The sequence below is a fragment of the Adiantum capillus-veneris genome, chromosome 5 (genome assembly GCF_014529385.1).
Source record: "Adiantum capillus-veneris isolate H3 chromosome 5, ASM1452938v2, whole genome shotgun sequence".
NCBI lineage: Eukaryota > Viridiplantae > Streptophyta > Polypodiopsida > Polypodiales > Pteridaceae > Adiantum > Adiantum capillus-veneris.
Window position 1 is genome coordinate 11,173,498 of NC_140935.1, and position 17,200 is coordinate 11,190,697.

At 39.4% G+C, this 17,200-nt stretch overlaps 1 protein-coding gene across 1 annotated transcript; it reads left to right on the plus strand.

Moving 5' to 3' along the window:
* The first annotated feature begins 428 nt into the window (after positions 1 to 428).
* Positions 429 to 1,548, plus strand: LOC147456876 (low molecular mass early light-inducible protein HV60, chloroplastic-like). The gene is made up of 2 exons (XM_086513468.1): positions 429 to 807; positions 907 to 1,548. The coding sequence occupies exons 1-2, from the start codon at positions 514 to 516 to the stop codon at positions 1,195 to 1,197; spliced, it is 585 nt and encodes a 194-aa protein (XP_086369594.1). The 5' UTR covers positions 429 to 513; the 3' UTR covers positions 1,198 to 1,548.
* The last annotated feature ends 15,652 nt before the right edge of the window (positions 1,549 to 17,200 follow it).

Here is a 17,200-nt window from a genome sequence, read left to right on the forward strand (position 1 = left end):
GTGCAAGGACACTTAATCGCAAGCGGTTGCACGAGTTTGAGTCCAAGTTTTGAATCTCGGTTTCAAGATGTAGCGGAATCTGTGGAGATTCTGGGAAATAAAATGAAAGATGAACCAACATGCATGTGCCCACGATTTGAGAGAATGTTTTCGCAGCCACGTGAGGGAGATTATGTGTTGCAATAAAGTAGTTTCAAGTCACATTCAAGGTAAAAAACCAAGGTAACAGCAGGTTCAAGGGAAGGACTCGGGAGTCACGTGTGTGTTTGTGTGCTGAAGTGGGAAACTGGCCACGACAGAGGAGCTGAGGGTGGAAATGCCCACCCCTACGTGTACACTTCACGGGCCAATGAGCTTCGATTCCCCATTAGGCCTACATGAGTGCTCATGCCTCTATAAATAAAGCGTGGCCGCTACGCAATACTTCATAGTGCGACTAACCGCACGGAAGTTCATCAGCCCTCACACACACACGCACACAGTACAAGACACAAGCTAAGCGCGCTGCTCAGTATGGCCTTCACCACCACTTGCATAAGCTTGATGCTCCCGAGTTCTACAAGCTTATCGTCTGGAAGATCGACCGGTGCGGTGCCCAGCGGATCAGGCAGTACCCGATTGAGGCTGGTGCCCGTGAGCTGCAGCAGCAAGGAGCACAGCAGCAAACCTGCGGCTGAGGCCACGCCCAGCTTGGCCGAGTCCACCTCCGAGCAGCGAAAGGAGCCCCGACCAGAAACAGGCGACCGCTCGCTGCGCAGCCTCTTTGCATTTGATGGTGCCGCGCCGGAAAGCATCAACGGCCGCATGGTGAGTACCCATTCTGGCATGCACTCGATTTACAATTTAGTGTTGTTGGCGCGTGTTGTTGTTGTTGTTGTTGATCTCATCCCATCAACGATGTGGCAGGCCATGGTGGGCTTCGTGTGGGCTCTGGCTGCGGAGAAACTGACGGGCCTCAGCGTTATGGAACAGCTCTTCAACCCGGCCACGTCGGGACTGCTCTGGTTCGCGGCAGCGGTACAGCTCTTCACTCTGGCATCCGTCATCCCATTGGCCAAGGGCGAGTCCACCGACACCCGCCGTTGGGGACCCTTCAATACCCAGGCCGAGCGCTGGAATGGCCGTCTCGCCATGATCGGCTTTGCTGCCTTGATCGTGGACGAGATGATCCGCCAAGCCCCCCTCATCTATCAATGAGCACTTTCCTTACTACTGCGCTCATGTAACGTTCTAATCGATAGCGGACGCCTGGCCTAAGAATTACATGCCATACTCCCTACCTAAATCCTTCCCGTCCCCAAAATTGACACCCTTTCCTGTCAAGGGCTGTTTTGCCTCTCAACAAGTGCTTCAGAAACACCTTCTATCATTTGACATACTGGAACCTCAAAATTGTTTGGATTTGAAGGGCAACTCCAAATGTCTAATGACAGACATGTGCAGCTTATGCTCTTTGCATCCAAGGTGTCCTTTAAGGAACAAGGAAGAAATTTTGTATCCATCCGAAAAAAGAAATTAATATACAAATCAAAAGTACTTTTGGCAACATATTAATATTTTACGCTCTCGGTGCTTATTAAATCATAGCTTGCTATCTTGTTTATTGTAGAAAGAGGCATAAATTATGTTTTCATAAGAGTTTGATGGGTCAGAAGTAACACATCTGGTCAGACCATATGACCATGTGACAAATTGAGTATCTCAAAGATATAACTACATTTAAAAGAAAGCAACAATGTCGCGCTCCAGAGGCCTTCACTTGGCCTCTCTTTTATCATAAAAAGAGAGATGAGATGTCACTGAAGAATAATAGTAACGCATGATAATACACATTTAGCCATATAACCATGTGACAAATTGAAACTATTGTGTTTGCAATTGTTTTACTGAGAATCAATAGCTCTAACATCTAATCAAATCATATGATCGTGTGGCAAATTGAAACTACTACAGTTGTAACTATGTAGAAAAGAAATTAACATTGAGTGTTGTACACACACCACCGAAGTGTGTGAAAGCTTTTTTAACCTTAAAGATCAAATGAATTACAACAACACATTGAGCTAAGTTCTTTGGTGCCACTTAAATTTTAGCTCCACCAAATTTTTTCACCAGTGGATTCCGAGCTTATTTTACATAACTGCTACGTAGACATCTAAATTTTGCACGCATATGCTCCTTGATGATTTTTCGCATGTATTATACAATCATTATTATTGGTAGTTTTTGGCAAGCATTGTTGATTGCTATTATTCATTCATTTGATAATATAATGTTATATGCAACTATAACAACAATTCATAATACAATGATAAATGTAGCTGGTTAAATCCTAAAGATGAGTTACATTTTCATTTACAATAGATAATCGTTTATCAATAAGCAACTCTTTTAAGAAATGAAACTTTAACTTTTAGACTAATCATGACGCTAATTAAACTCTTCAAGAAAATAAACTCTTCAAACGTTAAGATTTAAAGCTACTACTTACCATTACCTACCCCACCGCTTCATTCTTCAAGAAAAAAGGTACATTAAAGACTCCTTCAATCTACTTGAAGATAGTTGTGAAAGCACATGAGAGATAGCTATACCTAAGCGACAAATATAAATAGATGCAAAATAAAAGCCACATATTCCACATACCAACTCTGTTAGATTCTTGACTTTTCGTATTAAAAAATATGAAAGTATATGAAAGGCTTTTCACATTTCAATTATGTTAGCTTTTAATTTTCATGTTTTTAAGCATCTATCCGTTTATCTCCAAAAACAATTATAAATATTTTTCCCAGAACTTTTCATATTCAAATATGCAAGCAATGTAAAAAAACATTTCACACTTTCCTAGACACTTATTTTTTTAGATTATTTTTTTCCCTCCCCCCCAAACTCACAATTGTGAGTAGATATATTATGCTCACCATTAAAAAAATACATAGTAACCTCAAGCTCGTGTCAAGCCTTGAGGGATCGAGCTTAACATCAAGGTTCTAAGAAAGCACCTTACAAAGGCAATCCGGGGGCAATTCTTTCTTGCTACTAGCAGACATGATGGCAAGAGTTGCATGATTCCACTCGTTTGAGTTCTTCCTTTTTCCAATGGTAAGAATCACTCCGTGCTATCATGGATGGTCTCCGCAAAGCTAGCTATTGGTACGTCATTCTCAATTTTCCGTTGGTAATCTTCAAAGGATGTAAGGGTCTTCTTGCTTTTAGGTGCTATGTCTTGTTAACTTGACATTTTTGGCAATGCAAGACATAGTCTTGAACATACCCATGTAAACCTGGTCAGTACAACTATCATTGTATGAGAGTAGAAGTCTTCTTAATGCCCGGGTGCCCTGTATTTGGACTATCGAGACATTCATAAAGAATCTGGCACCAAATGTCCACCTCCGTTGGTACCTCTCTTGTGGAGTAGGTACCCATCATCTATGGAAAAAATCTTCCATCTCTGCAGCTCATCACTCAAAAGAGGGAGAACCGAGTATGGATATAAAAGACACACTACTAGCATTGGATTGAGAAGGATTCCTCATTTGCACATGGCTCCAAACTTTAGAGTATGCATCATTATGCTTACATTTGCCCTTAAGAGATTCCAGTAACTTGCTTTGTATCTTGGTAAAAAGAACAAAGTTGATCTCAAGCCTTCGACTAAGAGATTCAACTAACACATTACACTACAAGAGGTCTTGAAGGCTTGTGACGATCTTAGTGACGGAAATGTATTGGGACATGTTTATCTTCGATGTTGCTAAAAATGTCGGTATTAGCATCGAAAAAAACCAACGCTATAAGCATTGTTATCGGTGTTTCTATAAGCATCCCTATACACGTTGCTATATAGCGATGCACATACCGATGTTGTAGGCACAAAATAGCGACGATGATAGCGATGTTTCAAACCCCTAAATAGCAACGTTGATAGCGATTATAAAGCATAAAAATTCTTGCTTCTAGCAGGGCAAACAATGCCCTGCCATCCAATCAACAATATATATTGAACAAAATACAAAAGTATAGAATTGACAAAAGAACTGTAGAGCCAAATTCATTGTTGTTCACAATCTACAGAAAATAGTGTAGAGCCAAATTACATTGTTGTTCACAATCTACAAAAAATAGTGCAGAACCAAGTTACATTGTTGTTCACAATCTACAAAATTTAGGCATACACGTCATCTTCTAATATATATGCTATATAAAAGTAAAACTAGCTAGTCCTAGCTAGGATTAGTTTGACGTTGGTCAATTTGATGCCTCATCACGACCCAACAATGTATCTGTCAGATTTTGCAAAAAAACAAAAGTTTTTTTGTAAGTTTAAACATAAAAATATAAAACAATCTAACAACTTATTCTTGAAATACAATATATTTTAGAGTTTAAACTTAGTAATTACCAAGCTGGGTGGAGAGCTAAGAATGTCCATAAGGGCGTTAAAGCCCTTTTTGCCTGCAAACTCATGCTTGTACGGTGTGGGGTTACGGCCAGTCATCGACCACTATTCAGAACATACAAAGAAAACGCAATGTCAAGATTTAAGATTACAAATACCCAAAACTACCATGCACATGCTATACACATCTTACTCACTGACTTTCAAGCAGTTTTGCATCAACAGACATCATACGTGTATGATGTCTATTCTATCATACATCTGATTCCTAACTCCACATCTTTCACCATGAGCATGCTCACAACATAATCTAAAGGCCATACATTCAATTTGGACAAGTTTGAGCAAGATTGTGACCACTTGGAGCCCAAAATAAAAAAATATTGGCAAAGGAAACATTTTTTGGTCCCAACCACATGAATCGTCTCCAAACCAAAATCTGAGATGATCAAATGTTACCTATCACTTGAAAATACTACAGATCAAGTGTGGGACCAAAATCTCAACAGAGACATCATACGTGTATGATGTCTCTAGAGGCCAAAACGACCAATCTACGGGGATTTCTCACTTTCAATTCCATTATTCCATGATTGTTAGCCCACAACTCAAGTTTCATCAAGTTTTGATTCTTGTACCCATTTAAACCCAGGTTTTGTAACTTTGAAGCTCTAAACCTGAATTTTGGCTTCAAGCACATGAGAGTAATACCAATTCAAAATCTGATGCCACAGGAGTTTATACCATGCTAAAGCCCATCTCTAGTACAAGTTTAAGCCCTTTTGGACAAAGTAGACATCATACGCGAATGATGTCTCACTAGCCTGACGTTAGACTTGGAAGCTAACTTGACCCCTTCTAAACGTTTATTACATGATTACGAGAGTATCTATTAAGTTTCACCCCATTTTGAACTTCATTTGCTCAAAACTAAGCCAAAAATCCAACTTCAAAGCCTGAGGGGAGTTCTAATGGTCACAGCTTGTCTAAATGACACCCAAATTGAAATCCAGGCATATATAGAAGATGTATATGCTATGACCTATGCACATATGAAAAATCAATCCTTTTTGAGAACTTAGACACCATATGCATATGATGTCTCACAGAAGAATTTGCATCCAAAATGCATTTTTTACCACATGCATAGCACCCTTAGGCCCTACTTAACTTGTGTTTCAAATTGGAAGTCATTTGGATAGCTAGAAACTGAGAAAATACCAGATTTTGTAAACAACGCTAACTTTTGCACTTGGAGTGCCCGCATGATCAATGGAAGCCAACAAATCCCCAGCAAAGAAGAAGATGTTGTCCTTAAAATACATCATTGTGGTGGCAAAACCCTACACTATCCCTGACAAAACACTAAAACCAACCAAAGCTTGGATAGATGAAGCTACACTGGAAGCTGAAGGAATCAGACTTTACCAAGGTACATTTAGAGATCACAGGGCAATAGAGTAGATGTGCCCAAGATCCCCAAAGAGCTCAGTGAGTATGCCAGCAAGGAAGGCATCCTCAATTATCAAGAGTGGGCCAATCTACATAATTTCTTCACAGCAAGACCAACATGTGTGGATACACAAAGGGTCTACGAGCTAGCCAGCTCCAATTAGAAAGATGGCAAAGCAATGATTACTGCTTTGGATGGCCAGAAGATTGAGGTGGTAATTACCCCTCAAATCATTGCAGATGCTCTAGAACTCCACAATAAGGGTAGCTTGGAGCAAGAGGACGATGGCTAGAACAACCCACACAGAATGAGTGGTTGATATTGAAACAGGATATTGAAGAAGTGACTCTAGCAGCAGTAGCCCCACCTGTCTCTATGCGGCTTAAGAGAAAGCTAGAGACCGTGCAGGAAGATATAGAAGATGAGCCACCAAAGAAAAAGGGGAAAACAACCATGATCAAAGAAGAGAAACTAAAAGACTTCTCGCCACCAAAAAGTCGCTCGGATTGAATGCCTTATAGAACAGTTCAATGCAGAGAGGGCATTAAACGAAGACTTTGAAGAATATTGGGTACTAAACCCTACGAAGGTGGGTGGTAGCTCCTCTCGACCCCTCAAAGATCAGTTCGATCATTATATCAGGGCATACAAAGAGATAGAGCGAGTGATAGAGCAACAAAATCTTGATTCGTTCACCATTGACGAGGTGAAAACTATAAAGAAGAAATTACAAGAGCAAACTAACGTTCAAGAAAGAGACATAAGATGTCTAGACCAAAGAACGGAGTGCAACCCCACCAGCCTCTCCCCTTGCACACATCTGACCGACAAGACATAGACCATCGACATCTCAATAGAAGGATTTACCAAAGAAGAGATCCGAAGCTGCACTGATGCCAAAAGAGAAAGAGCAAGAAAACAGTTGCACCTATGAAGACCTCCTCAAAGCTGGATACTTATCTGAGGATGTGTATGCGATTGTGTAGGCCACCTCTATACCACCATGGGGCTACAAAAGATAAAAATAAGGCTGAAGAAAAGCTTAACACTAGAATGGTAACAGGACACTTTTATGTCCTTGGACACTTTTGTGTCCTGTTAAGTGACCATTTTGCTTGAATTATTTGAAGAGTATGAAAATGAATTTCTAGGTGCTATATATCCACAAAGTTGCCTTATGAGCTGAAAAAATCTTAACATATTCTTGGAATTTCAATCTCACCATTAACCTTACTCTTGCACAACATTTTTGAACCTAAACTGTGTGAAAAAACGGGTCCTTTTTTTGCCTTTTTTTAAACATTTTTACAACCATACCACTCTAAACTTCATGTTTGTGAGGTATAGATGCTAGAGGATAATCCCTCATAGTTCTCAACATGTTTTGATGCTTCTAGGGAGAACTAAGTGCTAAAATTAAAAGTTTTGACCAACTTACAAGAATTCCGTAATCCTGTTTTTTGGCCAAAATTAGCACTTTTATGATTTTTTTGGTGGCTTTCTTGATATCCTAATGCAATTTTGATTGTATAAATGGCATGTATAAATTAAAGCTAATCTTGCTTGAGTTTTGAGGGACCTAATAAGCTTTATAGCATAGTATATGATGATGGTTGAGTTTTTTTATTGTTGAAGAATACGAGACATTTTAGTGTAGCAAGTATGTCTTTCTCACTATCGCTAGTTTATTAGGCCAATTGTGTGTATTTTTTAGGTAATAACCATATCTAATTATAAACTACAAATGTGGCTAGATATTGAATAGTTCTTATGGGATTCTAGAGCTCATGATGCTTATCCCAATTTTGTCATGTGCGCTGTATTTAGCACTTCATCATTGTCCCCAAGGTTCCACTTAGTAAGAGATCCATTATTATTTTGACATGCTCCATGGATCTTTTTGAATGCAAATTCCCAAAGGGAACTAAGAAAACATGTATATAGTATTAGTATTGAGCGTGACTATAGAAACTTTGATGATAAGTCCGCAGAATGCCAAAAATGCAACTTTTTTGAACCTATAATTTTTTTTTCCCCAAAAAACAATTAGTGAGGCAAAAGAAACCATATATTTTGATCACCAACCCATTGAAGTTAACTGGGCATTTTATCTCATGCCCTACAGAAATCCCCACTCTTATTTTTATGCAATCAACTGTAAGAAATGGTTGTTTTAGTCAGAATGCACTAGTCCATCAACTTTGGAGGCTTGCTGTGACCAAGAGATGAGGAATTTTACAATTTTCTCGTTTTTTCCATATGTAGTAGTCCTTGAACTATAAGCTCATGAAAGGATTTTTCAAAGTGAGTAGATCTACTATGGTTTTGGAAAAAAATTTCAAAGCCCTGAAAGGACACTTTTATGTACTGTTAGGTTACCATACTAGTGTTAAGGACCAAGACACACAAAGAAGACCACCATAAGTGTAGTCACCTGAACGTGAACTACCAAGGTTGGTACAAATTCCACCTACACAAAAATGGAGACCGATGAAGGACTCGTGGACACCTCCTCCGACAGGAGTATTGCTAAGCATGGGCACCACATTCCATTTTTTGGCCCACTACCTAGACCATCGGCAAGAAGCATAATAGCTGCAAATGAAGAAGATGTGAGAGATGCCAATCCAATATTTGACAGGATCAGAACGTGGTCTCTCACACTTGCCAAAGAAAATAGCATGCTACGCACCAGGGAAGGCAATATGCAAGAAGAGTATGAGAGAATTACAAGGACTCTACAAATAGAAAATCAAATAGTTGAGATGACAGAATAAGAGCTCGAAACTCTCATTAAAATGCTAAGGGATGTCGAGAGCAAACAAGATACTCTTACACTACAGATAGCAGAGATCTCAGGCGAAGTAAAGAGTTTGCATGAAGAAAAGGAAAGGAGGGAAGACAAGCTGGAGGCGGCTAAAGATGAAGTAGTGGAGCTAAAATCCAAGTTAGAGCTCCAAGATGTGACAATCCAAAGACTTAGAGTAACCCCAAGGGCTACACAAGAAAGTGCAGGAGTAGCCAACGAGGATATACAAGCCTTGGAGGCCCTTCAGAGGGAATTATGGCTAGAAAAAAGGCAAAGACTACATAAGGTAGAAGGTTCCCTAGCCTCTGAAGAGATATTGATGGCCCGTCAAAAAGATCTACAAAAATAAAATGAACAGCTCAAATTCCATCTAGAGAATCTACAAGAGCTGTTAATAGATCAAGCATAGTAGGCCACAAGAAGGGATAGCCTTGCACAACAACAATTGTTGAAGCTCCAACAATATTACAAGAGGCAAGAATAGAAGAGATGGAGCAAGGGCCTGGAAAATATGGCATCAATGCACAAAATGAGCCCATGGAGATCCCCAAAGGTGCAGAAGACCTACATCACCTAGAAGACTGTTACACCCACAAGGAGAAGGAAAACACCATTGATAGTAGACGAGGAGGCACACCTCCAAACTTTAATGAACAATCCACAGTGGAGGACCAAAAATCAGTTTTGGAATGGGAAAAGAGAATGATTCACTCCGTTGGAGCCCAAGGCCTGGCCACATATGTACTTAGGGAAGAGTGGATGCAGACATCCTCCCCTACCCTCTCCTAAAATATGAAGTCTTGACAATAAAGAAGAGAGTGGAAGCAGAAGTAGAAGCAATAGAGCCAATATACAAAGGTAATCTCAAGGACCCAAAGGCTACCACGAAGATAGTGGATTCCCAACCAAAATAAAGAAAAGGGTGGCTCCTCAAGTACCCAAGCTTTTTGCAATACTTGGTGGAATCCCCAAAGAACATAAGGGATGACACTTAAATTTTTCTTGTGCCTTGCGTACACACTTGGGGAAACCATGCTAGGCTACCGAAGAAACACCCTACCTGGCTCAACTACCCATCAATGCCACCATCTAAGGAGAGGGAAAGAATAGATGTTTTTTATATGGTGAAAACCCTCAAGGGCACCATTAAGACTTTCACTGGCTCTCCGGACTTAACATGCATGATGATCTGAAAAATATGCAAGACCCTCCTAGCCTTCCTTGAAGTGTTTGCCCCATCAAAAGCATTGGATTCCACATTACTATCGATGGGTGACACTGTAACCAAGATGACATATGATTGTCAAAGCATCCATGCCCAAAGGTTCTACACTTGTTTTACCAAAGGCTAATGTTCCTACCGAGCTATCATATGCAAGTCTTTGAGAAAGCCTTCTACACTGGCCATTTCACTTATGACAACAAGATCTTCGGCCCTACGATCACCTTGGGCAACATTAGATATGAGTCATACTTAAAGTTGTTGAATCCTCCCAAGTTCCATTGATGAAAATGCCTAAAAGACTGCTACACAATAGGACATGGGAGCCAAAAAGACGAAGACCCATCATGTCAGGGACGACATGGACGCGGAGGGGGGGAGTGTTCTCCATTGAACACAAGAAAAGCCCAATTTTGTATTAATTATTCCATAGAACTCAATGTAATTATTTTTTGGGACTCAATTGAGTTTCCAAATTAAAATATACTAAATATGTACATTAACTGAACCCATGGTAGAAAGTAGGAGATGATTTTGATAACTTAAAACCTCCAAGAATGAGGTATAAAATCCAATTTTTGTAACCCTACAGAAAACTTTTGAATTAATCAACTTTTGAGCTCAACTAAGTGTGCCATGAGTTTTGTGTGAGAGAGTGAGTGATACTCTTCTACTCTCTACGCGTGCTACAAATGCTACATTGCAAAGGCATCTTCACCATGGTGTTAGCACGGCGAGAGCTACATGCCAACACCAAGCTCGCACGGTTTTGGTCTCTTTGCAAAGAGCTTTCCCACGAGCTTGGAGTTGAGTTTTCTCTCTAACTGGGCATCCCATTAGAGATTGCTATATGCCATTGCATTCATGGTGAGTAGAACTACACATAAGGCTTAAACATGTCTAAAATTAGTGACCTTTGATTTTTGGCATGTCTTCATAAGTGATTTTTGCACCAAGTGTTTACAAGTAGTGAGTTGGGTTAGAGACTTTAGGGTAGTATCTTCTAGGTGTGTAGAGGTCATCCCTTGAGTTTAGGGTAGTTTCTTTTAGGTGTGTAGGGGTCATCCCTTGAGTTTTGTGACGATTCAACAATGTTAGGTCTTTTGGAGAGTGTACCCGCCGTAGGTAAGATAGCTTTTGTGCATACATAGTGTGCTTTAAGTTGATTTTCCTTGTTAGTGATTTTCCATAGAAGGTCGAGTAGATGATTTACATCCATCTATTTGTTTCCATGCATCTACATGTCAAGCTCCATCCTTGGTTGATGTCTTGTTTGTTGGCCTAGTTCTCACTTTGCTAGCAACTGCAAGCAGCAAATCTACCCGACAACAGTCTTTTACCAAGAATATTTGAGACATTAGAGTCTTCCTTGAATCTAACTGAGCAAAATCCCTTAGTGAGGTAAGTGATACTTTTGATTGCACCGCCATGCCCGAGAAGTTGTGGACTCTGAATCCATTGAATCAGTTCATATTTGTTTGGGCCTCTACCACTGAAGCCAAAAACAATCATAAGCTTAGCTTGCATGGCAAGGTTCTTTTACTAAGTGCTAGAGGAATCACTACAGTGATAGCCTCCGCAACCTCCACCTGTGGGAACAGATTCCTTAAGTGCACTAAAGGCTCGATCCGCCAACCCTTCTTCAAATAGCTCAATAGTTTCAACCTGAGAGCTAGTCCTTTTATTATCATCTGGGCCTAACGCCATCTGTCTATTAACCTCAAAAGCCATAGACTTTATGAACTTGAAGTATGATATGTAAAAATTATGAGAACTTATTAAAACTTAAAATTTTAAACCTTTTTTTTCCCAAGAACTCACAATTGTGAGTGAAGTAAATTAATCAAAGCCAAAAAGTTTACATTGTAAAACCATGCTCAAACCGAGCGATGGCTACCAACAAATACATCATAAGAGCACATCCCAGCAGAGAGACAATACATCGGCTGAGAAGGGAGCCACCCTTGACAACAAAGCCAAACTAGAGAAGAAAACCATATACGTCATGGAAGGGGGGAGGTGTAACCTCCATCACCTGCATGCCTTGCCATCAACAATAGATAGGACGCCACGGGCCAGCCCGAGCTGCCACCAAGAGACGGGCCTGCATCAGAGGGAGCTAGAACGACATGACAAAAAAGAAGAGCCAAATCAATACCACTGGCCGTAGGGAACTAGATCCGATATCACCACCAGGCCAATAAGAGGTTTTAGGCTTTAAAAGGGGAGCCAAGGCCCTGCACACAACCTTTTGACCAAATGAGTTGAATTTGGCAAGTATGCTTGTAAACAATGTGTATATTCAAAAGCGCTCCAAGAATACCCTAGAAAAAATTTCAAGTATGGTTTTTCTTGGCTTCTTTGAGCACTTTTTCCACAACAAAAGAAAACGCATAGACTTTTAAGAACTTGAAATATGATACCTCGAATAACTTCAAATATGTAAAATAAAATAAAAATGCTTTGAGCACTTTTTTCTGGATGCTAGAATGGATTTGATATGTAAATACAGTTTTTGCAATCTTCTGTGATTTAGATCACTAAATCTCAAGCTAGAATAATATATATAAGAACTTCAATGGCAGCATGAATAAAGACTAGAGTTATACTCATCCCAATGACATGAAACTTGATGCGAAATATGAATTAGTTCATATTTGTTTGGGACTCTACCACTGAAGCCAAAAATAATCATAAGCTTAGCTTGCATGGCAAGGTGCTTTTAACTAAGTGCCAAAAGAATCGCTGTAGTGATAGCCTCCACAACCTCCACCTGTTGCTGCGAAAGAGATTTCTTAAGTGCACTAAAGGCTCCTTCCGCCAACCCTTCTTCAGATAGCTTAGTAGTTTCAACCTGAGAGCTAGTCCTTTTATTACCATTTGGGCCTAATGCCATCTATCTGTTAACATCAAAACACAGAGACTTTTATGAACGTGAAGTATGATATGTACGAATTATGAGAACTTACCAAAACTTAAAATTTTGAACCTTAATACAACCTTGTGATCAAATGAGTTGAATTTGGTAAATATGCTCTGTAAACTATGTGTATACATCATGTACTTCCATTTTTCCCAAGGACTCTAAGAATACCCTAGACAAAAGTTCAAATATGTTTTTTCTTGGCTTCTTTGAGCACTTATTCCACAACAAAAGAAAACACATAGACTTATCAGAACTTGAAATATGATACGCACGAATAAGTTCAAATATGTTTTTTTAATATGCTTTGAGCACTTTTTTTTTGGATGCTAAAATGGATTTTATATGTAAATATAATTTTTTGAATCTTGTGTGATTTAGATCACTAAATCTCAAGTTAGAGAGAGAGAGAGAGAGAAGGAGAACATAAATAATAATCCTAATGACATGAAACTTGATGAGAGGTCTTACTTAAGCATGATAAAGAGGGATGAAAAAAAAGGTGTAAAATCTCTCTCCTATATAGCAAATTAAGAAAGTTTAATTATTGTTGTTTTATAATAATCTAAACACACTTTTGCAACTTTTTATTTAGCTTGAGAATGGTGTGTATCTACCATCTAATAAGTTTAGTTTAGTTTGGATAACAAAAGGTTGATTTTTTTCTCAAAAATGATAGATGGTGAACCACTTGGTAAAATGGCTTGAAACTTCGTGGAAGGGCTATTCTCAGCATGATGAAGTTGTGTGTCCAATTTGATAGACTTTGAGGTCCAATTGCATTAAATATGACAATGAATGGTTTGCTGGCTTTTCAAATGACTTGGGAGAGCTAAACAACATGGCCTAATAGTGTATTGCTTGTGTGGAAACCTTGTTGGACATAATGGTGATGTCAGATTCCTCATAGCATGTATAATAGAAAAAAGCATGTTTTACCTCTAACTCTTATTTTGCAAGTCGATTGGTCTCAAATTCGAGCCACAACATGTGCAAAACATGTACCACAAGTTGCAATCAAAAGTTGGAAGAAAACTCGATTATATTTAGAGCAACAAAAAGAAATAATCTTGTTGGTTTTTTGACCTTTTTCTTGGCTTCAAACTCAATGAATTAGTACAAAGTTTCTTTTGGGCCACCTTGTCACCAAATGTGGGCTCAAGTCAATTACTATTGGTTGCAGCACTCATAAGCACTTTTGCATCATCCTCTAATCTTTTTGACTCCATTTTCAAGGCAAAACATAATCGGCATGGTAAACAACATCAAGAGATCATAAAAAAGAGATTCTTTGCACTATGGACAATACCTTCTCAAGATATGAACATTTTACATGTTTTTATCTGGAATGGAATGGTGTGACTAGAATTGGAGCTAGAAACATCCAAGTGACCTGAAATCAATAGGTAGGGTCTAAAGACATGCACAAGCACTAGGAAATGCTCGCTTCACAAATGTTGCACTACAAATCCCTCAAATAAAAAGTCTGATGATCATCCATGCTTTTTCTCTACTATGATTTTGGTTATCTAAACTTAAGCAAAGGATTCCCACAAGTACATGACCTCTTTTTAGCAACTTCAAGTGTCACAAAATAGGGTTTCTAGCAAGAACCCTAGCCCTACCTTCGGGGACCATGAAGCAAGAATACAAGAGGAAAAATTGAACTGGGAGGAGAGAAGCACCGGAAGGAGAACCAAACAGGGGCCTCCTTATGACAAAATGTGTTTGGTGTTCATACAATGCACCATGGCAATGGCCTACAAGGACTATTCTCAGCATGATGAAGTTTGTTATCCAACTTGATAGACTTTACAATGGATAGTTTACTTGCGTTTTTCACCAATATGGCTTTTCAACTTGGGAGAGCTAGACAACATGGTCATAATGGTGGTGTCAGATTCTTCATAGCATGTATAATAGAAAAAATATTGATTATAGTCTCGATAGACTAACAAAGCATAATTTTACCTCTAAATCTTATTTTGCAAGTCGATTGGTCTCAAAGTCGAACCACAACATGTGCAAAACATATACCACAAGATGCAATCAAAAGTTGGTACAAAATCATCAAGGAAAAAAACTTGATTATATGTAGAGCAATAGAAAAAAAAAACTTGTTGGTTTTTTGACCTCTTTCTTGGCTCCAAACTCAATGAATTAATACAAAGTTGCTTTTGGGCTACCATGTCACCAAATGTGGGCTCAAGTCAATTATTATTGATAGCAACACTCATAAGTACTTTTGCACCATCCTCTAATCTGTTTGACTCGATTTTCAATGCAAAACATCATTGGCATGGTAAACAACATCAGGAGATCATACATAAGAGGTTCTCTGCACAATGGACAATACCTACTCAAGATATGAAAATTTTACATGTTTCTATCTTGAATGGACTGGTTTGACTAAAATTGGAGCTAGAAACATCCAAGTGACGTGAAATCAATAGGTAGGGTCTAAAGACATGCACAATCACTAGGAAATACTCGCTTCGCAAATGTTACACTACAAATCCCTCAAATAAGAAGTCTAATGATCATCCATGCTTTTTCTCTACTATGCTTTTGGTTACCTAAACTTAAGCAAAGGATTCCCCACAAATGTATGACATCTTTTTAGCAACTTCAAGTGTCACAAATTTGGGTTTCTAGCAAGAACCCTAGCCCTACCTTCGGGAACCATGAAGCAGGAATACAACAGGAGAGATTGAACTGGGAGGAGAGAAGCACCGGAAGGAGAACCAAAGAGGGGCCTCCGTATGACTATACGTTTGTCCCACAAAATGTCAGTGTTTATACAATGCACCATGGAAATGGCCTACAAGGAAGCTGTCGTGTGGGGGCATGGATGTGAAAATACTTCCTACCTCTATGATACTTTTAGAAGATGGTGGAAAGCCACATAGGCTTTAGAGTCTAAAAACCTTAAGTACTTTTATTTTGTAAAGAAACCCATGGGGCGTATAAATAAGACCTTAGAGGGGCACTTGTACATCAAATTGTTAAGTTGGGGGTCAAGGGTATCTACCAAAGAGCACGTCCCCAACCTTGTACTTGTGATTGGATAATGCAAGAAAGAAATACCATACGGGGGTGCTCATCTTGAGGGCTGATATCTCTGGACGGGGGGCAATGCCTCCTCATGTCTCGTGCAATATTTGATTCTCTTGCTCTCTTTTAAGTTCAAGTTTGTCTGCTTCTATTATTTATCATATGTCTAGTGTACAAAAGAGGGCCAATATGTTTGTAGGGGGGGCAATGCCTCCTCATGTCTCATGCAATAATTGATTCTCTTGCTCTCTTTTAAGTTCAAGTTTGTGCTTCTATGATTTATCATCTCTCTAGTGTGCCTAAGATGTTTTATGGTGTCACAGCTACTCGATTATTCTTCTATAAGCAAACTGGTCATTCCAACGATAGTAGAGGGAAACAACATATGTGGGTGCAAGGGAATCAAGAGAATTGACCAGGGTTTCTAAATGGGAACACCATCAAATGAAGATTTTTCAATCGGAAGGTAGGATTGAGGGACAAGGCCCTAATCTACGCATGCATGGTCAAGGGGGATCCTAAAATAGGGACCAAAGGTCTATATAAGGGCAAGGATGGGTGGAGATTTGCATGAAGTAGTTCCTCTATTCTTTCACTAGTATCAGATCATGGTTCTTGTGGGGGGGGGGGGGGGGGGGGGGGGGGGGTGGGGTCACTATGTATAAATTATGTATATCGCGTGCGTTTAAGGACTATTTTTAAAACTCCTTATCTATGAATTTTTGAGAAATAAAATACAACTTTTTCCTATTCAATCTGTATTTGTTTTCCAGTTCCATTTTACGACACCCTTCTGTATGTAGAAATGTGAGAAGAAAATAAATTTAATAACCCCTTCTACTGCACTCATGATGCTAGCGTGCAAACGACAAGAAAAACGAGTGTCTCTATAGCTTTGCACGAATCACACCGTCGGAAGGAAGGACTATTACAGTGCCGAAAACACCTGCGCTAACCACCTCTAGAGATTTATGAGAAACCCATCAAGCATGGAACACACTCAAAACTAGGAGAAATTGAGGACATCATGACAAAGCTCCTCTCGTGGAGATGTCCGTAGAGTATCCATGGGCAAAAAAAAATATGAGAGATGAAAGAGTTATGGCCACTCGAACATGGGGGTGTACTCTTTCTTGCAAAAAAATGAGCACATTGGAAGTTGTGCAGGTGGTGCAGCTATTAAAATGGGGGCTCTCTAAAATCTTTTCTCTCTTCTCAGCCAACAAGGCTTCCTTTGTAGGCATCTTTTAATTGGCTCATTTTGTACTTTTTTCTGGAAAAAAATGAGGTGTTGGTGACCCTTTGACCAAGGGAATGGGGTGGAGGCAAGTGGA